A 16,377-nucleotide genomic window follows, 5' to 3' on the forward strand; every position below is an offset into this window, starting at 1 on the left:
ATCACCTCACCAGGCCCCGCCCCCAGGTTGGCCACGCCCCCTCCGCCGGCACGCGCACCGTGTCTGGACCACATGAACAATTTTTTATTAATAATTTTTTAAACATTAAAAGATCAGACGCGGGGGGGAAAAAAATTCCATTAATACAGGAGGAAAATGATGTAAAAATACCGATTTCTGTATCCCGGCGCCCCTCACCGGCACAGGATGGGGGCTGACACAAGCCCAGCCCGGCAAAGGGGCACCACAAAGCCAAATCTGCACCAAACCCCCCGACACCCAAACACGGGGCTGAGGGATTGGTGGGAACCTACCCCCACCCGCGTCCCAAGGGACATCCCATCCTGGGATGCAGCTGAACACACATGGAAACAGTTCCTTCCCAGCTAAAAAAAACTCAACTCGCAAACTCAACTCGGCAGGAGGAAGGCAGGGAGGAGCCTTCCCTGGGGAAAGGCTCATTCAGGGTTAGCTGGAGAAGGGCGTCACAGGCACTGTGTGACCCGGCATCCTCAGCTGCCCCAAGCTGAGCTGGGAGCCAAACCAAAACCCCTTTTCCCCCTCCCTCTCCTGGTCTCAAGCCACTGAGAAGTCTCAGCCTCCACTGATCCCTTCTCCCCCTCTCCGTGCCCGGGGCTGGCGCCTGCAGGATCCTCCTGGGAGCACGGGATGTGCCCTGGGGGGCCAGGGGAAATACATCCCCCCTGCTCCCAGATTCTCCTTCGTGGCTCTCAGGAAGCCCAGCAGTTATGAGGTCAAAATACAGCATCGTGTGAGTGTAATAAACCAAAAGTACAGTTTCTGTTCTTAAAATTAACGACATCAACTACATGCACGTTACAAAACCCTCCCAAAACAGCAGATAATCAAATTCTTCATAGCAAAGGCCAAGAGAAGAGAGAGTAAAATCAAAAACCTGCTTCCCCTCATCTTCCTGCTACAGACAGAGTGAGGGGAGGAAGAGACAAACACCTGGAAGGTCCTGGAAAGAGGAATATTTGCCTCAGAGAATGTCTTCCCCCATCTCCCCACACCCTAAAACAAGACAGGGAAAACGAATCATCCAAACCGTAGCTCAGCTGAAGCCAAAAAAAACCTCTTCTCATCAGGAGTGTCGGCATCACAGAGCTCACATGGTACCCCCAAAAAAAGTGCATTTTCAGGAAAAAAAACCAACAAAAAAGAAGGTTGGGGAGATGAGGGCAGAGGAAGCGAGAGGGAGGCAGCCCGGGAAGGAGGGCTGGGTTTCCTGGGAGAAGGAGAGGGCTGGGTTTCCTGGGCAGGGCTAGTTGCCGCGGAAAGCACTGTGTGCAGCCGAGGAGGCCGCCCCCGCCGCCGCGTTCTGGAAGCTCCTGTTGGTGAGGATGCCTTGGGAAAACTCCTCCTGGGCCCTCTGGAAGCTGGCTCCTGTGCGCCGGTACAGGGAATGCACCTGGGGACAGAGGGAGGGAAGGAAATGAGCCCGTGGGATTGCTGCACACACCCAGCCTGTCCTGGGCCAAGCAGCTCCCTGTGCAGCTGCAGAGCATGGGCTGCAGCCAGGGGCTCCACAGCAGCTTTCAGGAGAGCTTCATTTGCTGGAAAATGTGGAGCTCTCAGCAAAATTGCTGGTTTCAGACCCAAAATTCTGTGATGGCTCAGGGTTAACCCAGTATTCACTGGAGGGCAGGACCTGAAGGTGCCAACAGCATCAGGTATTTCCTTCAAGATAAAGGCAGGAGAGCAGAAGGAAGTACCAACAGAAAGAGGATCAGTCCAGCCTGTCCTCGCCTTCCCCCAAGCTCCATTTCTGCTGCTCCTGCAGAAATCCAGCCCTGCTGTTGGCAGGCAGGAGGAGGGAAGAGGGTTGGGTTTAAAAACCAAGGCACTCACTGGGATCCCACCAGGCTTTGAAAAGCCCCAAATGCTGTGGGAGCAGTGACTGCAAATCCCTGGATGCTGAACAGAACCATGGCTGCTCTGTCAGCTCTGGGCAGGACAAGGGGCAGTGGCTTTAAACTGCCAGAGGGCAGGGTTAGATGGGGTATCAGGAAAAAATCCTTCTCTGGCATGTGGGGAGGCCCTGGCACAGGGTGCCCAGAGAAGCTGTGGCTGCCCCGGGATCCCTGGAAATGTTCCAGGCCAGGTTGGACAGGGCTTGGAGCACTCCGGGATAGGGAAAAGTGTCCCTGCCCTTGGCAGGAGGTAAAATGAACTCTAAGGTCCCTTGCCAAATCATTTCATGATTCTATGACTCCAAAGGGAGCCTACTTCCCACTTCAAGAGTGTCCAAGAAATTTGGCATCGCTGCAGGAAGCACAAGCAAAATTACTTTAATTAAAACCTCTTGACCCACCAGCACCCCCATCCCATCATCATTCCCAGCTGGCACCAAACCCAGGACCCCTGGGGGCAGCCTGAGCTCTGCTGGCCCCGAGCCACTCACCTGCTTGAGGAGGAAGAGGGAGAGGACGGCGCAGAGCGTGAAGAAGGCTGCCACCACCATCATGATCACCACCACGGCCACGTTCCCGTGCACCTCCGACAGCGCCGCGATCCAGCCGCTGCCAGGACACGAGAGGAGAGGGGCTGAGCATGGACAGCACTCCAGCACCGCTGGAGCACAGCGGGGAGCACACACGTGCTTCAGGGAAGGTCACAGGGCACCACAAAACCAAGCAAATGTGGAAACGGGAGCCTGGAGCTCATCCAGGCCCTTGGTTTGGGGATGGTTTCCATTAGCGTTTTTAGAGGAGGATTGTGCTCATCCCACCCACACTCCAGCCCTGTGCCCTCCCCTCAGGCAGCAAAATCAATACCCTTGGCACCAACGGTGACTTCCATGGGCACCAGCCAAGTGGGGTAAAGATAGGCTGGAACAGCTGAATTGGAAGAGATCAGTTGGCAGGTCTGGAGCCTGGACCTCAGTGTCACCCTGACAGGGATGTGGGAGGAAGAGGCAGGAAGGGATGGAGGTGGTGAAACCCTGGCACAGGCTGCCCAGAGCAGCAGTGGCTGCTCCATCCCTGGAAGTGTCCCAGGCCAGGCTGGACAGGGATTGGAGCTGCCTGAGATAGTGGAAGGTGTTGTCCCTGCCCATGGATGAGATGAGCCTTAAGGTCCCTTCCAACCCAAAGCATTCTGTGATTCCACCATTCTAAGTCCCAGACACTGGGAGTTGTTGAAGGGAAGGGGCAGGGAGAATTCACAGAGTTACCAGCACTTGGCTATGGCTGAAAATACCAAGACACCTGACTCAGAACATTTCCTGGGTTCTGGAGAGAGGAACCTTTCCAAGTGCTCCACCAAGCACGCCGTGTGCCAGCAGGAAGGACGGGTCCCATCCCACGTGTGGCACTGTGGCACAGGGAAGCAGGAAGGCACTCACGCACCGCAGCCAAAAATACCCGCGCTGTCTGGTGGCAGGAAACGAGCACAGAGCTGCAGGCAGCCTCTCCAGGCCCGACCAAAGCCCCTCCCCATCCCCGTGACTCGGCAGGGGGAGCCGGGGCAGCGCTGCCCCCGGGCCCCTCTGCAGGGGAGGGCAGGAATAGACAGCGGCTCCCGCCTGCAGGCTGCCCGCGGGCAGGCACCACGGCTGCTGACCTTGCCCTGCTCTCCCTGCCTCCAGAACCGAGCTGCAGCCGGGCAGCAAAGCAAAAGGAAAGGCTGTGCTCTCCCTGCAGGGCACAGCTGCTGACACGAGGCTGCTGGACCCGCTCCAGAAGCACAGGCTCACCCTTCTGGACAATGTCACCTAAAAGCCTCCCTGCTTATCTCAGCCCACCAACCACACGCTCCAGAAACATTCAGGAGGAGTTTGGGGACAGAGCTGGGGTGGCAGCAGCAGTATCAGGCTGAGCAGTACTCAGATTTCAGGTCAGAGATCCCTCAGCCCCACACTGCTGTCAGGGAAGGCTCCAGTTTGAACAAGGCAGATCTGGTTCACACCAGAGGAGCAAATATGATCTGTACTGAGAGAGGGAGAAGGCAGCAGAAGAGGCACAGAAGAGTTCTCACAGAATCACAAAACAGTTTGGGTTGGAAGGGACCTCAAAACTCATCACATTCCACTCCCCTGCCATGGGCAGGGACAACTCCCACTGTCCCAGGCTGCTCCAAGCCCTGTCCAGCCTGGCCTTGGGCACTGCCAGGGAAACAGGGGCAGCCCCAGCTGCTCTGGGCACCCTGTGAGGGAAGGATTCCTGCCCAATATCCAGTAATTCACATACTCCCCTTCTCATACTCCTTCACAGACTGGGATTAGGATGGGAAGAGCAGGGGAGGGAGGCAGCTGGGACCTGCCAAGGCTGTGCATGAGCTGAGAGAGGCGAACCACAGCAGAAAGAACAGGCAGCTGTCAGAAGCAGGCCCCAAAGCTCCTGCCAGTCACAGCCCTGGTGAGAAAAGAGATGTGTGACACGGCAGGCAGCGAAGCCAAGCTTACCTGTCTCCCCAGCCAGGAATTCCAACAGCCTGGATGATGTAGATTGCTATTTGGCAGAAGAAGACGAAAAAGAAGACGAAGAAGCTGAAGGAGCTGTCAGACCTGCAGGGAGATGGCAACAGGAGTGAAACCTGGGATCCCTGCACTGAGTCCCTGCTCTGAGAGGAGAGGAACAGCTTCAGTGAGCTCCTTTCTCCAGGGAAGAGCTGCTGAGGGGAGGAATTTGGGCACCCAAATGTGCCCACTGCAGATGCAGTGCTCTGCCCAGTGCAAGATGGGTGAAGGCAGCTCCCTTAACGAACGCAGTGTGCTCAACATCAATGTACCAAACAGCGTCTTAGGAATTAATAAAGTGGATAAAAAATGAATTAGAAGTGTCCTCTGTCTGCCCAGGCTTGGATTTCAGGATGAAAAAGGATCACCATAATTAAGTTCTATCAGACAGATCTAATATGTTTAGTAACATAGTGGTTTGGGTTTATCTAATGATGCAAAGAGCTGGAAAAATCCTGCGGGCAAAACACGATGGGAACAGATAAACCCAAAGCTCCTCCCACTAAGAGATACATCCTTGTTACAGAAAAAACAAACCCAGTACTTGCCTGAAAGCCTTGTAAATTGGTCGGTACCAACAGAGAAAGGCACAAGGGGTGAATAAAATTAACCACAGAATGGAGAGACCAAAGTCCACTCCTCTGCTGCCATCCACTGTGAACCACGCCAGGCAAGCGAGCAGGTTTAGGAGCAGGGTGATGGAATGCACTGTTTGGGGTGGGAGAGAGAGAAAAACAACATCAGCAAGCTCTTGGAAACTCCAAAGCATCCCTAATGTCTCACTGAACACAGGAGAGCTGCAGAAATGAAGGTGACTTTGGGCCATCTAATTTCCCTGCCTCCCTTGGAAGGGAAACAGAGCTTGACCTAAGTTTGTCTGATCCTGCTGCTCACGGCCAGATCTTAAATAGTTGTTCAAACCTCCATTAAACAATTAAAATTCTGTCATGACTGAGCTATTCCCAAAGCATAAACTCGGGGTCCTTCACATTTACCTTCATAAGAAAGGAGGGAAATGTGATTTTAGCCTTGCAGACAACACCAACAGCATTTACAGGGTGACAGAGCTCAGCTTTTCACGCAGAACCTCTTCCAAAAGAATTCTGACTGCAGGTGAAGCCATTACTTACACATCCACAAGTAATAGAGCATCTTGCATATCCGCTGGTAGTCAGCTGGGATGTCTGCAGAGAAATCCTGGTAGAAGCACGGCTTGATGGGACACCTCTTGGGGAGAGGAGGCCAGTTGTTCTGCCTCGCTGTGGGAGGGAGGAAGGAGCAGCTCTTCACTTGCTCTTCTCTCATTCAAAGACTGATTCCCACCCCAGAATTTCCAAGCAGCCATTCAGCTCTTGTTTAATTCATGCATTAAACCTTGGCAGAGCCCAGGGGTTGGGCAGTTCCTACATCTGAGCAGGCAGCACAGCAGGAATGGGATAAACTGCTGGCACAGCAGCTGTGTGCAGGGGGTTTCCCTGGAGGAAGGCAGAATCCCCCTGCACTGGCCAAAGGGCCATCACAGCCACCATCACACAGATTCAGCCACTTCAGACCAAGATTAGGGGGGAAAATATTGGGTTCCTGTAGTTAAGAGAGTGTTGAGGCTGAGAAGAAGAGTTTTGCTGCTCTCAGTGAGAAGCCCCAGCGTGGCAGTGTCACTCACCAGCTCTGACTCAGGCACAGCTTGAGAGCTTTTGATGGTGAAATGCAGCGGCTTGAGGGCAGGCACCCACCAGAGCTGGCCTCCAGCACCCCACCTGTGAGCTGCCTTCCCATCTTGGAAGCTGTGGGATGCCAGGCACTGTCCCAGAAGGGCTGCCACAGGGAGTTTTCCTGAAATCCTGGCAAACCAAGGGATCCAGGCTGCCCAGGGCAGGAGTCAGTACTCACGGTCGAGGCTGGCTGCGTGGCTCTGCAGTTCCCTTTCCTTCTTCTCCAGCTCAGCTGCCTTCCTCTCTAGCTCTGCCTGCTGCTGGAGCAGCCCTGCCTGTGCTGCTGCAGCCACGGCCTGGGGAGGGGACAGAGACATCAGAGGTCAGCCCTGCCCTGGGCTGGGCTGTGGTGGCACCACCGAGTGCCAGGCTGGGAAGGAAGCAGGACACAGGGTGACGTGAAAGCTCAGCCTCAGACATCTTGGGCACAGGGTGACATGAAACCTCAGCCTCAGACATCTTGGGCACAGGGTGACATGAAAGCTCAGCCTCAGACATCTTGGGCACAGGGTGACATGAAAGCTCAGCCTCAGACATCTTGATTCTGCCACTGCAGGACAAAATCAAGTTATCCTACAGGAAGTTAGGGCTGGCAGGAGGAGCTTTTCTACAGCTTCTTCTACCTCACACTTCACCTCCCTGCTCTGAGCTCATCACTACAGAGTGGTGAGCAGGGCTCCTGGGCTCACCAGGACAATTCCCTTCCCAGCTGCCTACCATGCCTCTTAAGGATCTCTTCTACCTGTTTTGTATTCTGAGAAATCATTCTTTCTCCCAGTTCTTTGGATGAGGTGATGCTGGCAGCCAGGTACTTGCATTTTTTCTCCCAGCACTGAGTGTGTCTGACCAGACACCAGAACTAAGCTAAAAGCATTAGCAGGATTCATTCCAGGATTTCCAGAGCCAAGAGAACACAAGGCAAAGCAAACTCTGCCACCAGAGGGACAGGGAAAGAGATGTAAGAAGGACTGTACGTGTGTATCCCCTACAAAAACTCCTGCCTTGGAAATGCAAGTTGAAAAGACCACCTGCAGCTTCCCACTCGCCAGCCCAGGGAATGCTGTGCTCCCAGAGGCCCTGGGAGCTCGAGGAGGCTGGGGGGCAGCGGAGAGGGGCTGTACCTGTGGCGTGGGCTCCACGGATGTCTGCAGCACGGCTGGCTGTGAGTGGCCCGAGGGCGGCGCTGCCGGCGTCGTCCGCGCTGCATTCGTCTGCAGAGACAAAAACAGCAGGGGAAACACAACGGGCTCTTGGTGAATTGGTTAAAGCACAAACCTCGCCTTCCTGCCCTCCTTCTCCCACCTGGCTCACGGCAGCAGCCAGGGAATAAGGATGAGGCTCTGCCAGCCATCCCTCAGTGGCAGGGCCAGGGCAGCTCGGCTCAGCTCCCAGCCAGGTGCCGGGGTCAGCTGTCACTTGTCCCTGCCCCAGCACGGGAAAAGGTGCTTCTGGGCAGGCCTGCCCTGCCACAAACCATCCTCCCCTTCACACTTCTGTTTCATTTGGGGCTTCCCTGCGAGCCAGCAGCCAGCTGGAGAGGAGCTGTTCCATGCCAGTGGAGAGCTCCAGCTGGGAGCTCATTACTGCTCCAGTGCAGGAGCAATTTCCCTCTCCTGCATGCCACGAGCCACATACATGGGGAAATCAGCTGTGAACTCCTCTTTCTTTAAGCTGCACCTATCAAGGGACCTTCTACACTACTAAAAGCACCACCAGGTACACAAAGCACAAGGACACGAGGCACGTACCCGCTGGGAGCTCTCAGAAAAGGGGTTGAATTCATCCAAGCCACTTTGGCTGGTGTTTGTGAGCTGTGTCACCGAGGGGTCCTGCAGGGAGAGAGCACAAGGAGAAATCAGCACTGGATGTGGGGCATCACCACTGATAGCACTGAACTGTTTCATTTGGAAAAGGCCTTAAAGAACAGCAGGTCCATCTTATCCATGCTGCCTGCTTTCCATCTGCTTGTTAGCTGGGAATTTCAGGGGGTGAAACACATCCTTGCCACAGGGCGATGGCCCTGGCTGGCATGGAATTTAAATATCCAAGGAGATGACTACCAGCAAGGCAAGACTTGTCAGCAGAAATAATCACCTGTTCAGCCTAGAGGGATGTCTGAACAACCACCACAATGTGCTTTTGGCACAGGAATACTTTGTGCAGGTTACTTCTGCTCACCTACAGTGAGTTATTCCAAATTTCCAGGGATTCGGATTCATCCACCCATGGTCAGGATGTTGCTGGGCCACACAAAGCAAGCATGGAGCCACACAAAATGAGGTTTTAGATACAGCTGAGAGATGCTGGCAAGCTAAAATGCCAAAGACTGCTCAGGATAAGTGAAACACTCAGGAAAATTGAGCTGGAGGTGTGACACCAATTATTTTAGGAGGTTTTAATGCTGCTGGCATAACAGCTCTCACTTCCACTCACAGCACCTCCCACTCGTCTTTCAAACATCCTCTGATGTTTAAAAACAGGCTCTCTGCACCTCAGAACACCTCTCTCCCCTCACCTGCAGGGTTTTTATGCAGCTGTTTTTATCTCCTTTTTTCCACCTACTCCTCTGCACGCAGAGATTCCTCTTGGGCAGCCAGGTGCTGCCCTCTGGAGCACTCCTCTCCCCAGTTATCCCAGAAACAAGGCTCTTTTTGAACTCGGAAATCCTCCTGGCCTGCCAACCCAAGAGCTGGGCGTGGGTCAGAAAATTAAAAAGTGGCTTTTCCTCCTTCCCTCAGCACCTCGTGTGTCCAGAGCAGCCCTTCCAATCTGGTGCTGCATGGGGTGAGAAGGAACCGGGGCCGCCCCGGGGTGCGCGGGGCTGACGGAGCTGAGGCAAGGAGGAAAATCCCTCTGGAGCCATTCCCGGGGCTCTAGCGCAGCCTTCTGCTGAGCAGGATCCACAGGGAGCAGTTAATGAGTAACTGCACAGCTCCTGCACGGCAGGCACTCCCCACCAACAGGTCTCACTCGTTTGTGAATCACCCCGGGCTGAGGCACGGCGCGTTCTCCGGTGCTGCTCGGGGAAGTTCAACTCCTCGGTGAGGAAGGGCTGAAAAAAGTGGGGAGAAGCAGCAGGACTGCCATGCTGGAGATAAAAAGTGCTTTTATTTCACTCCTGACTCCTCTGGAAGCTTCAGCTGTGCAGAGATAAGGGCTGTCAGCACAAGTTTACACTTCCCCTCAGGCAGGACAGCGCTGCCCATCAGCACAAACCCTTTAGTCCGGAGCACACCAGCCCCAGCTGGACTAAAGTCCAGCAGAAAACAACTGCACAAGGAAGAGAAACTCCCTTCAAGGTGTGGGAAGTGGAAAGTGAAAGCTGCATAACCCTCTGGAGAGCATGGGTGGGAATAAGGAAAAATGCTACAGTACCACCGTAAAACACACGTTTTACTTCCCTTGGCTCATCTGCACCCAAAAGAAAGCTGGAGGCTCTCCAAGGGCAGGGAGAGCAGCACCACAGCTTCAGCTGCACCACAGTTTCATTCCCAAGGTAGACAAGCTCTCACCTGACTGCCCAGCTTTAAAAAAACCCCACTTAATTAGGCTGCAAGGCCAAGGCCCAGCAGCTGGGCTGGACTTGCCTGCTATTGTGCAAGCCTGTCTAAAATAGGAACCCAAAGAGCAGGGAATTTGCAACAAAGCTGAAGTGTTTGGACACACGCCTGGGGAGGGCAGGAAGGAAAGCAGAGGGTGATGCACGGGCAGCAGCTTCTGTGAGCCTGGAGCAGCAGGGAGGGATGAGCGAGCACCAGGAATGCAGAGATCAGCGAGGAGCTGCCCACAAACTTCATGTTTTACAGCTATTTTCTGCCAGCCTGGCAGCAAAAGGCAGCTGACCCTCTCGAAACAAGCCTTAGAAAGGATCAGGAGACAGGGGTTTAATTCAGAACCTCTTGGAGCCACCACGAGGGTGTCCAGCCACAAAGCTCGTGCTCACAGATCAATAACTGGCCCGACCTGCAGGGTGCCATGAGCAGACCCATTTGCTGCCCTCCCAACCACCACTTCCTCAAGTGCCAGGGATGTGTGATGCTGTTTTTCACGGCTTCAGATGCCCCCAGCACGGAACAACTGCACATCTGGACCAAGCTGCACTGCCAGGAACATTAAAAGTGATTTCAAATGCAGCTTTAATGCAAATATGAAGTTGCTGTCAAGCTGTGGAAAGGTTTGGATACAACAGGTTTGTGCAAGGAATTCTGTATTTTCTTTTCTTTCTGTTCCCACAGATTAAAGAAACAAAATGAGAGGCCTCTCTAGATGAGATCAAGGAAAAAGAGCTCAACCTAGAATCACCTGGAACTTAACACAGTTGTCAAATTATCACAGTATTGCCCCAGATATAACCAGTCCTGCAGACTGAGGGTGCTGCCACTGCCTGGAAGATGCACTGAGAGGAATCTTGAGGATTTCATTATTGATATCTCTGGAAAGGATGGAAGTTTCCAGCTCTGTCTGAAGCTGGAATCAAGGTTTTGGGGGCAGCTGCCACTTCCAGCAGGTTACTAGATAAAGGAAGGAAGTTAATCATCTCTCATTAACTGGTTACAATAAGTAACAGAGCAGCCAGAGATATTTTTAACGGGACCAAAGCAGCTTATTTTGCACAAAGCTGAAAGAACATCATGAACAAAGTCTCCTGAAAAGGCAGAAACCCTGGTCACATCAGGATTTGAGGAGGATGAAGCGCTGAACTGGGAGCTCCAGCAAGGAGGGACAGCCCTGGAGCTGTGGCAGGAGAGATCCACGGGCTGGGAGGAGAGGAGGCTTCTGCTGCTCCAGAGCATGGCAGGGGTGTCAGTGGGACACTGTCACCCCAGCACAGAGCCAACACCTGCATCCAGCCCCCGGCAGGGAACAGGCTGTCCCACAGGCTGGATTCCATTTCAAACCCAGCCAACGAGGCTCCAGGAAGCAGCAGCCAAAAATTCCTCTCAACCAGCTGCTGGGGACTGGGGAATTTTCTTGAAGAAAAAAAAGGTAAGACAAAAACTTGCAGCCCCGAGAGGAGGGTACAGAATCTTCCACAAGGATCAGATGAGCTGCAAAGAGCTGTCACAGGGGAATCCATGGTGGCACATGTGTTGATCCTTGTTAAGTGAGCCTGACAGGGGAGTTACTGACTGGAAATCACCTTCAAACATTTTTTGTTTGAACAGTGAATAAAGAGTGAGCACGGCCCTGTTCTGCCAGATACCAGGACAGCTTTAATGTGCACAAAGCAGCTGAAGGGAGCTGACAAGAAAGATGGAGATGGACTTTTTATAAGGGCCCAAAGTGACAGGACAACAGAGAATGGCTTCAATCTGACAGAGATAAGATTGGATATTATGAGATTCTTCCCTGTGAGCGTGGGCAGGCCCTGGCACGGGGTGCCCAGAGCAGCTGTGGCTGTCCCTGCTTCCCCGGCAGTGTCCCAGGCCAGGCTGGATGGGGCTTGGAGCAGCCTGGGACAGTGGAATTGTCCCTGCCCATGGCAGGGGCTGGGACTGGATGAGCTTTAATTTCCCTTCTAACCCAAACCACTCGGTGATTCTAGGAATATTTACTTCCTCAACGCCAAAGCAACAAATCCCATGTCTATGAACAGCAATATATTCCACATATAACATCAGAGGAACACGATCGTCCCAACTCTTCCCATTCCTGAGAGTCGGGAGACTGTGATAAAATGAAAGTGAGGAAGAAGAGAAGGACTTTTTTCACTCTGATTCCTCAAAAGACTCAGCTTCATCAACAAACAACTCCTGTTTGGCTCAGCCCTGCAATCCAAGGTCAGGAGAACACTCCTTCCCGCGGCTCCCACGGCAGGCAGGCAGCGGAGGGGAGGCTGAGCTGCAAGGGGAGCCAAAGGCCAGACCCTGACTGTCACACCACTGCCCAGGGGCTGGGCCAGGCCAGCTCCCTGCATGACCCAACTGCCAGAGGTTAATCCCGGAGAGGAGAAACCAGCGAACACACTCCAAGCCCTCAGTGACCTTAACAGCATTCCTCTGCTCCGAGCCACGAAACCCTCAGCGGGAACTCACTTTTAGGCACCGAAACGCCTTAAAAACAAACGCAGGGAGACGCAGCGGCCAGGCAGCCCAGCGCGCAGCACGGCCGGGAGGGCTCCGCGATGGATTGCCTGGAGTGAGCCCTCAGGGCCGGCACTCCCAGCGGGGCGGGAGAGCCCCGCCGAGGTGAGGAGCAGCCCGCTGCGGGGCCGCAGCGCTCGGGGGGAGCTGCGGCAGGGGCTGGGGGCCGCGGGGGGCTCGGGAAGGGCATGCAGCCCGCGCCCACCTGGAAGGGGTTGATGTCCACCGGGTCGGCGAACGGGTTGGTGTCGAAGCCCGACATGGGCGCGGTCCGCTCCTGCTCCGCTCCCGCCGCCGCCGCCGCTGGCGCTTCCGGGGGCACCCGCGTGACCGGGAGCCGCGTGACGTCACGGCGGCGCGCACAGCTCGCGCGGGGTTAACCCGGTGGGCGTGGCCGCGTGACGTCACGGCGGCGCTTATAGCCGGCGGGGGGGGGGCGGGACCCCCCACCGGGACCCCCCGGGCGACGGGCCGGGGACCCCGCCACTCGTGCCCCCAGCCCGAGCACCCCCCGGTCGCCGTGTGATGGTTGAAAAATTCCCCGCAGACAGTGTCCCCTCCCCGGGCCGTGGTCCCCTCCCTCGCTGGCGCGCTGTCACCCTGCCCCGGGGGCTCTCTGGGTTTTTGGGGGGTTCTTCGTGTGCCCCGCTAACAGCTGCCTTGCCGCCCGCAGTGTTCCCCCTCTCCTGCGCCGTGCAGAACTATTCCTGGGGGAAGGTGGGCCTGGAGAGCGAGGTGGCCAAGCTGGTGGCCAGTGGTGACCCCCTGGTCCAGATCCAGCCTGACCAGCCCTACGCCGAGGTGAGTGTGTCTGTGTGTCCCTTCTGTCCCATCCGTGTGTCCGTCCCACCCTGCGCTGTGGCTCCCACCACCCCGTGTCCTGCCAGGACGTGATGCTGACCCTGAGGTGTCCCCGGGGGGGTGCCTGCCTTGGAGGGAAGCCCGGCATGACTCAGCCCCCGAGGGAGCTGCGGGATCTCCTCCGGGGCCAGGCAGCCTCTGGGAAAGCCCGGCTCGGGGTGCCAGCCGTGTGTCGGTGTCCCGCAGCTGTGGATGGGCACACACCCCCGGGGCGACGCCCTCATCCGGGATAACCGCATCCCCCAAAAGACCCTGGGCCAGTGGATCGCCGACAACCCCGCCTGCCTGGGGGCCAAGGTGAAGGACGCCTTCCAGGGACAGCTGCCCTTCCTGTTCAAGGTGCTCTCGGTCAACACCGCCCTGTCCGTCCAGGCGCACCCCAGCAAGGTAGGGAGAGCCCGGCGCGGGCAGCCCAGGCGGGCCCCGTGTCCCTGGGGAGGTCAGCAGCTCCTTCTCCCTCCCGCAGGAGCTGGCGGAGAAGCTCCACGCCCAGTTCCCTGAGCACTATCCCGATGCCAACCACAAGCCCGAGATGGCCATCGCCCTCACCCCCTTCGAGGGCATGTGTGGCTTCCGGCCCGTGGAGGAGATTGTCTCCTTCCTCCAGAGTAAGGATGGAGGAGGGCACACGGTCAGACCCTGGCGTGGGGACAGTGGCCCTGCTCCCTTGGGATGGGCTTTGGGGTGGGGATGGTGGCCATGCTCCCTTGGAGTGGAGTTTGGAATGGGGATGGTGGCCCTGCTCCCTTTGGGATGAGGATGGTGGCCATGCTCCCTTGGGATGGGCTTTGGGGAGGGGATGGTGGCCCTGCTCCCTTGGGATGGGCTTTGGGGAGGGGATGGTGGCCCTGCTCCCTTGGGATGGAGTTTGGGGTGGGGATGGTGGCCATGCTCCCTTGGGATGGAGTTTGGGATGGGGATGGTGCTCTCTTGGGATGGAGCTCAGGGTGGGGATGGTGGTCTTGCTCCCTTGGGTTAGGGTTTAGGATGTGAGTGGGGGCTGTGGTCCCTTGGGATGGAGTTTGGAGTGGGGATGGTGGCCATGCTCTCCTGGGATGGAGCTCAGGGTGGGGATGGTGGCCATGCTCCCTTGGGTTAGGATTTGGGGTGGGGATGGTGGCCATGCTCCCTTGGGATGGGCTTTGGGGTGGGGATGGTGGCCATGCTCCCTTGGGTTAGGATTTGGGGTGTGGATGGGGGCTGTGATCCCTTGGGGTGCAGTTTGGGGGGTGGATGGGGGCTGTGATCCCTTGGGGTGCAGTTTGGGATGGGGATGGGGGCTGTGATCCCTTGGGGTGCAGTTTGGGATGGGGATGGGGGCTGTGGTCCCTTGGGGTGCAGTTTGGGATGGGGATGGGGGCTGTGGTCCCTTGGGATGGAGTTCAGGGCGACGGCAGTGCTGTGGGGATGGTGACTCCGCTCTCCTGGCATGGGGGTGCTGCTCCTGCCCGGGGGGCTGGCTGTGAGCGGGGTGGCCCCGCAGATGTCCCCGAGCTTCGGGCGCTGATCGGGGAGGTGGCGGCGGAGCAGCTGGAGCGCAGCGGCAGCGACGACCCCCGCGGGGTCTCGGCCGCGCTCCGCGTCTGCTTCACCCGCCTCATGAAGAGCGAGAAGAAGTTCTTCGTGGACCAGCTGAACATGCTGGTGAAGAGGATCTCCCAGGAAGGTGGGTGCTGGCTGTGACACCCCACGCCGGCTCGGGGGCTGTGTTCAGGGGGAGGCCCAGCCCCTTCCCCACGCTGTGTGTGCTCCTGCGCAGCGGCGGAAGGGAAGGACACGTCGGGGAGCAACGGGGAGCTGCTGCTGCGCCTGCACTCCCAGTACCCGGGGGACATCGGCTGCTTCACCATTTATTTCCTGAACCTGGTGAGGCTGGAGCCAGGCGAGGCCATGTTCCTGGGAGCCAACGAGCCCCACGCCTACCTGCACGGAGGTGAGAGCAGGGGGCTGTCCTAGCCCGGCACCCTGCAGGGCCGTGGGGGCAGAGGAGGGGCTGGCGTGGGCTGATGGCACTGCCCCGTCCCCGCAGACTGCGTGGAGATCATGGCGTGCTCAGACAACACGGTGCGTGCCGGGCTCACCCCCAAGTTCATCGATGTGCTCACCTTGTGTGAGATGCTCAACTACACACCAGCACCCAGCAGCTCCAAGATCCTCCCGGCAGCACAGAGCCAGCTCGACCCCCACGTCTACCTCTACGACCCACCCGTGCCAGACTTCACCATCATGAGGATAGAGGTGAGAGGTGACAGCTCTGTGCTGGGGACACGGGTGGGACACCCCAGCGCTGGCTGGAGCTCGCTCACCTTTGTGATCAGTGTCCTGGCAAGGAGGGAGGGATGATTGGGCACAATGGGTGCTGGTCTCTTTGTCCCTCCCCTGCTCCCTCTGCCTGGAGCTTGTTCACCTTCTCCAGCAGCTCTGGCTAGAGGGAGAAGCAGGAAGAGGTCTTGGGTGTCCTCAGCCAAGCCGAGGTCCCTGGCCTTGGGCTGCTGCAGGCACAGCCAAGGGGTGGGAACGGGGACAACCCCCTCCAGCTCTCCAGAGAGGAGGGAAGCTGAGGGAGACTCCAGCACAGCGACGTTTCCCTTGGCAGATCCCTGCCTCCATCAAGCTGTACCTCATCTCTGCCATGGACTCTGCCAGCATCTTGCTGGTGATCCAAGGGACAGCCGTGGGCACCTCCACGGCCGCAGCCTCCGAGATGTCCCTGCGCCGAGGCTCCGTGCTCTTCGTCTCGGCCAACGAGAGCATCTCCCTCCACCTGTCCTCACCCGATGGGATGCTGCTCTTCCGAGCCTGCTGCCTCCTCTGAGCAGGCCTGGGACACCTCCTCCACAACACTCCATGTTTGAGTAGATAGAAACTGGTGTGGGCAAAGTCTTCTCGCTTGAAAGTTCTCCCTCCAGCTATGAAATCCCCAAACCAGCAATGGTGTATAGAAGGAGCAGGTCCATGGATCGACTCCTTGGATGTGGTGCAGACCACAGGCTGCTCTCTGCTGCTCCTGGTGGGCTCTTCCCAAGCCTGGCTGATGGCAGCCAGTGTCCCCCTTCCCTGGATGTAAAAGGGGGCTGCCTGGGGGATGATGGAGCGGGAGAGCCTCTGCTGCTGTGAATAAAGAGGTGACTTTGTCCCTGGTGAAGGGCAGTGTGGTGGAGGGAGCAGGAGGAGGGACAGGGACAGAGAGGCTGGGAGCAGCTCCAGCATCCCCCCAGCAATGGCTGTGACCCACCCCCTT

General features: G+C 56.9%; 2 protein-coding genes across 3 annotated transcripts; one reads left to right on the forward strand and one right to left on the reverse strand.

The window, feature by feature from the left end:
- Positions 1–69: 69 nt before the first annotated feature.
- Positions 70–12,626, reverse strand: SCAMP2 (secretory carrier membrane protein 2). Its single transcript, XM_039731791.1, has 9 exons — positions 12,481–12,626; positions 7,941–8,021; positions 7,314–7,403; positions 6,371–6,488; positions 5,611–5,739; positions 5,029–5,188; positions 4,427–4,528; positions 2,426–2,543; positions 70–1,432 (listed from the first exon to the last, which is right to left on the reverse strand). The coding sequence occupies exons 1-9, from the start codon at positions 12,535–12,537 to the stop codon at positions 1,286–1,288; spliced, it is 1,002 nt and encodes a 333-aa protein (XP_039587725.1). The 5' UTR covers positions 12,538–12,626; the 3' UTR covers positions 70–1,285.
- MPI (mannose phosphate isomerase) lies at positions 12,018–16,281 on the forward strand. Of its 2 annotated transcripts, none has more exons than XM_039731770.1 (8): positions 12,018–12,380; positions 12,949–13,076; positions 13,323–13,523; positions 13,603–13,744; positions 14,620–14,802; positions 14,896–15,069; positions 15,166–15,374; positions 15,733–16,281. In XM_039731770.1, the coding sequence occupies exons 3-8, from the start codon at positions 13,329–13,331 to the stop codon at positions 15,949–15,951; spliced, it is 1,122 nt and encodes a 373-aa protein (XP_039587704.1). In that variant the 5' UTR covers positions 12,018–12,380; positions 12,949–13,076; positions 13,323–13,328; the 3' UTR covers positions 15,952–16,281. The 2 variants fall into 2 exon arrangements, with proteins under 2 accessions (XP_039587704.1, XP_039587713.1); XM_039731779.1 differs by lacking the exon at positions 12,018–12,380 and adding an exon at positions 12,473–12,516.
- Positions 16,282–16,377: the final 96 nt, after the last annotated feature.

Source organism: Passer montanus, unplaced genomic scaffold, assembly GCF_014805655.1.
Source record: "Passer montanus isolate IOZ18808 unplaced genomic scaffold, ASM1480565v1 scaffold111, whole genome shotgun sequence".
Taxonomy (NCBI): Eukaryota; Metazoa; Chordata; class Aves; order Passeriformes; family Passeridae; genus Passer; species Passer montanus.

What these genes read in the sequence shown, in the direction of transcription:
- MPI (XM_039731770.1), top strand. Translation starts at nt 13,329, where the DNA reads ATGGGCACACACCCCCGGGGCGACGCCCTCATCCGGGATAACCGCATC. An exon ending in GAAGAGGATCTCCCAGGAAG is followed by an intron (nt 14,803 to 14,895) that starts GTGGGTGCTGGC and finishes GCTCCTGCGCAG; the next exon opens with CGGCGGAAGGGAAGGACACG. An exon ending in CCACGCCTACCTGCACGGAG is followed by an intron (nt 15,070 to 15,165) that starts GTGAGAGCAGGG and finishes CCGTCCCCGCAG; the next exon opens with ACTGCGTGGAGATCATGGCG.
- SCAMP2 (XM_039731791.1), bottom strand. Translation starts at nt 12,537, where the DNA reads ATGTCGGGCTTCGACACCAACCCGTTCGCCGACCCGGTGGACATCAAC. An exon ending in ATTCCTGGCTGGGGAGACAG is followed by an intron (nt 2,544 to 4,426) that starts GTAAGCTTGGCT and finishes GTGTCCTGGCAG; the next exon opens with CGGCTGGATCGCGGCGCTGT. An exon ending in CCCTCTTCCTCCTCAAGCAG is followed by an intron (nt 1,433 to 2,425) that starts GTGAGTGGCTCG and finishes CTCTGTCCCCAG; the next exon opens with GTGCATTCCCTGTACCGGCG.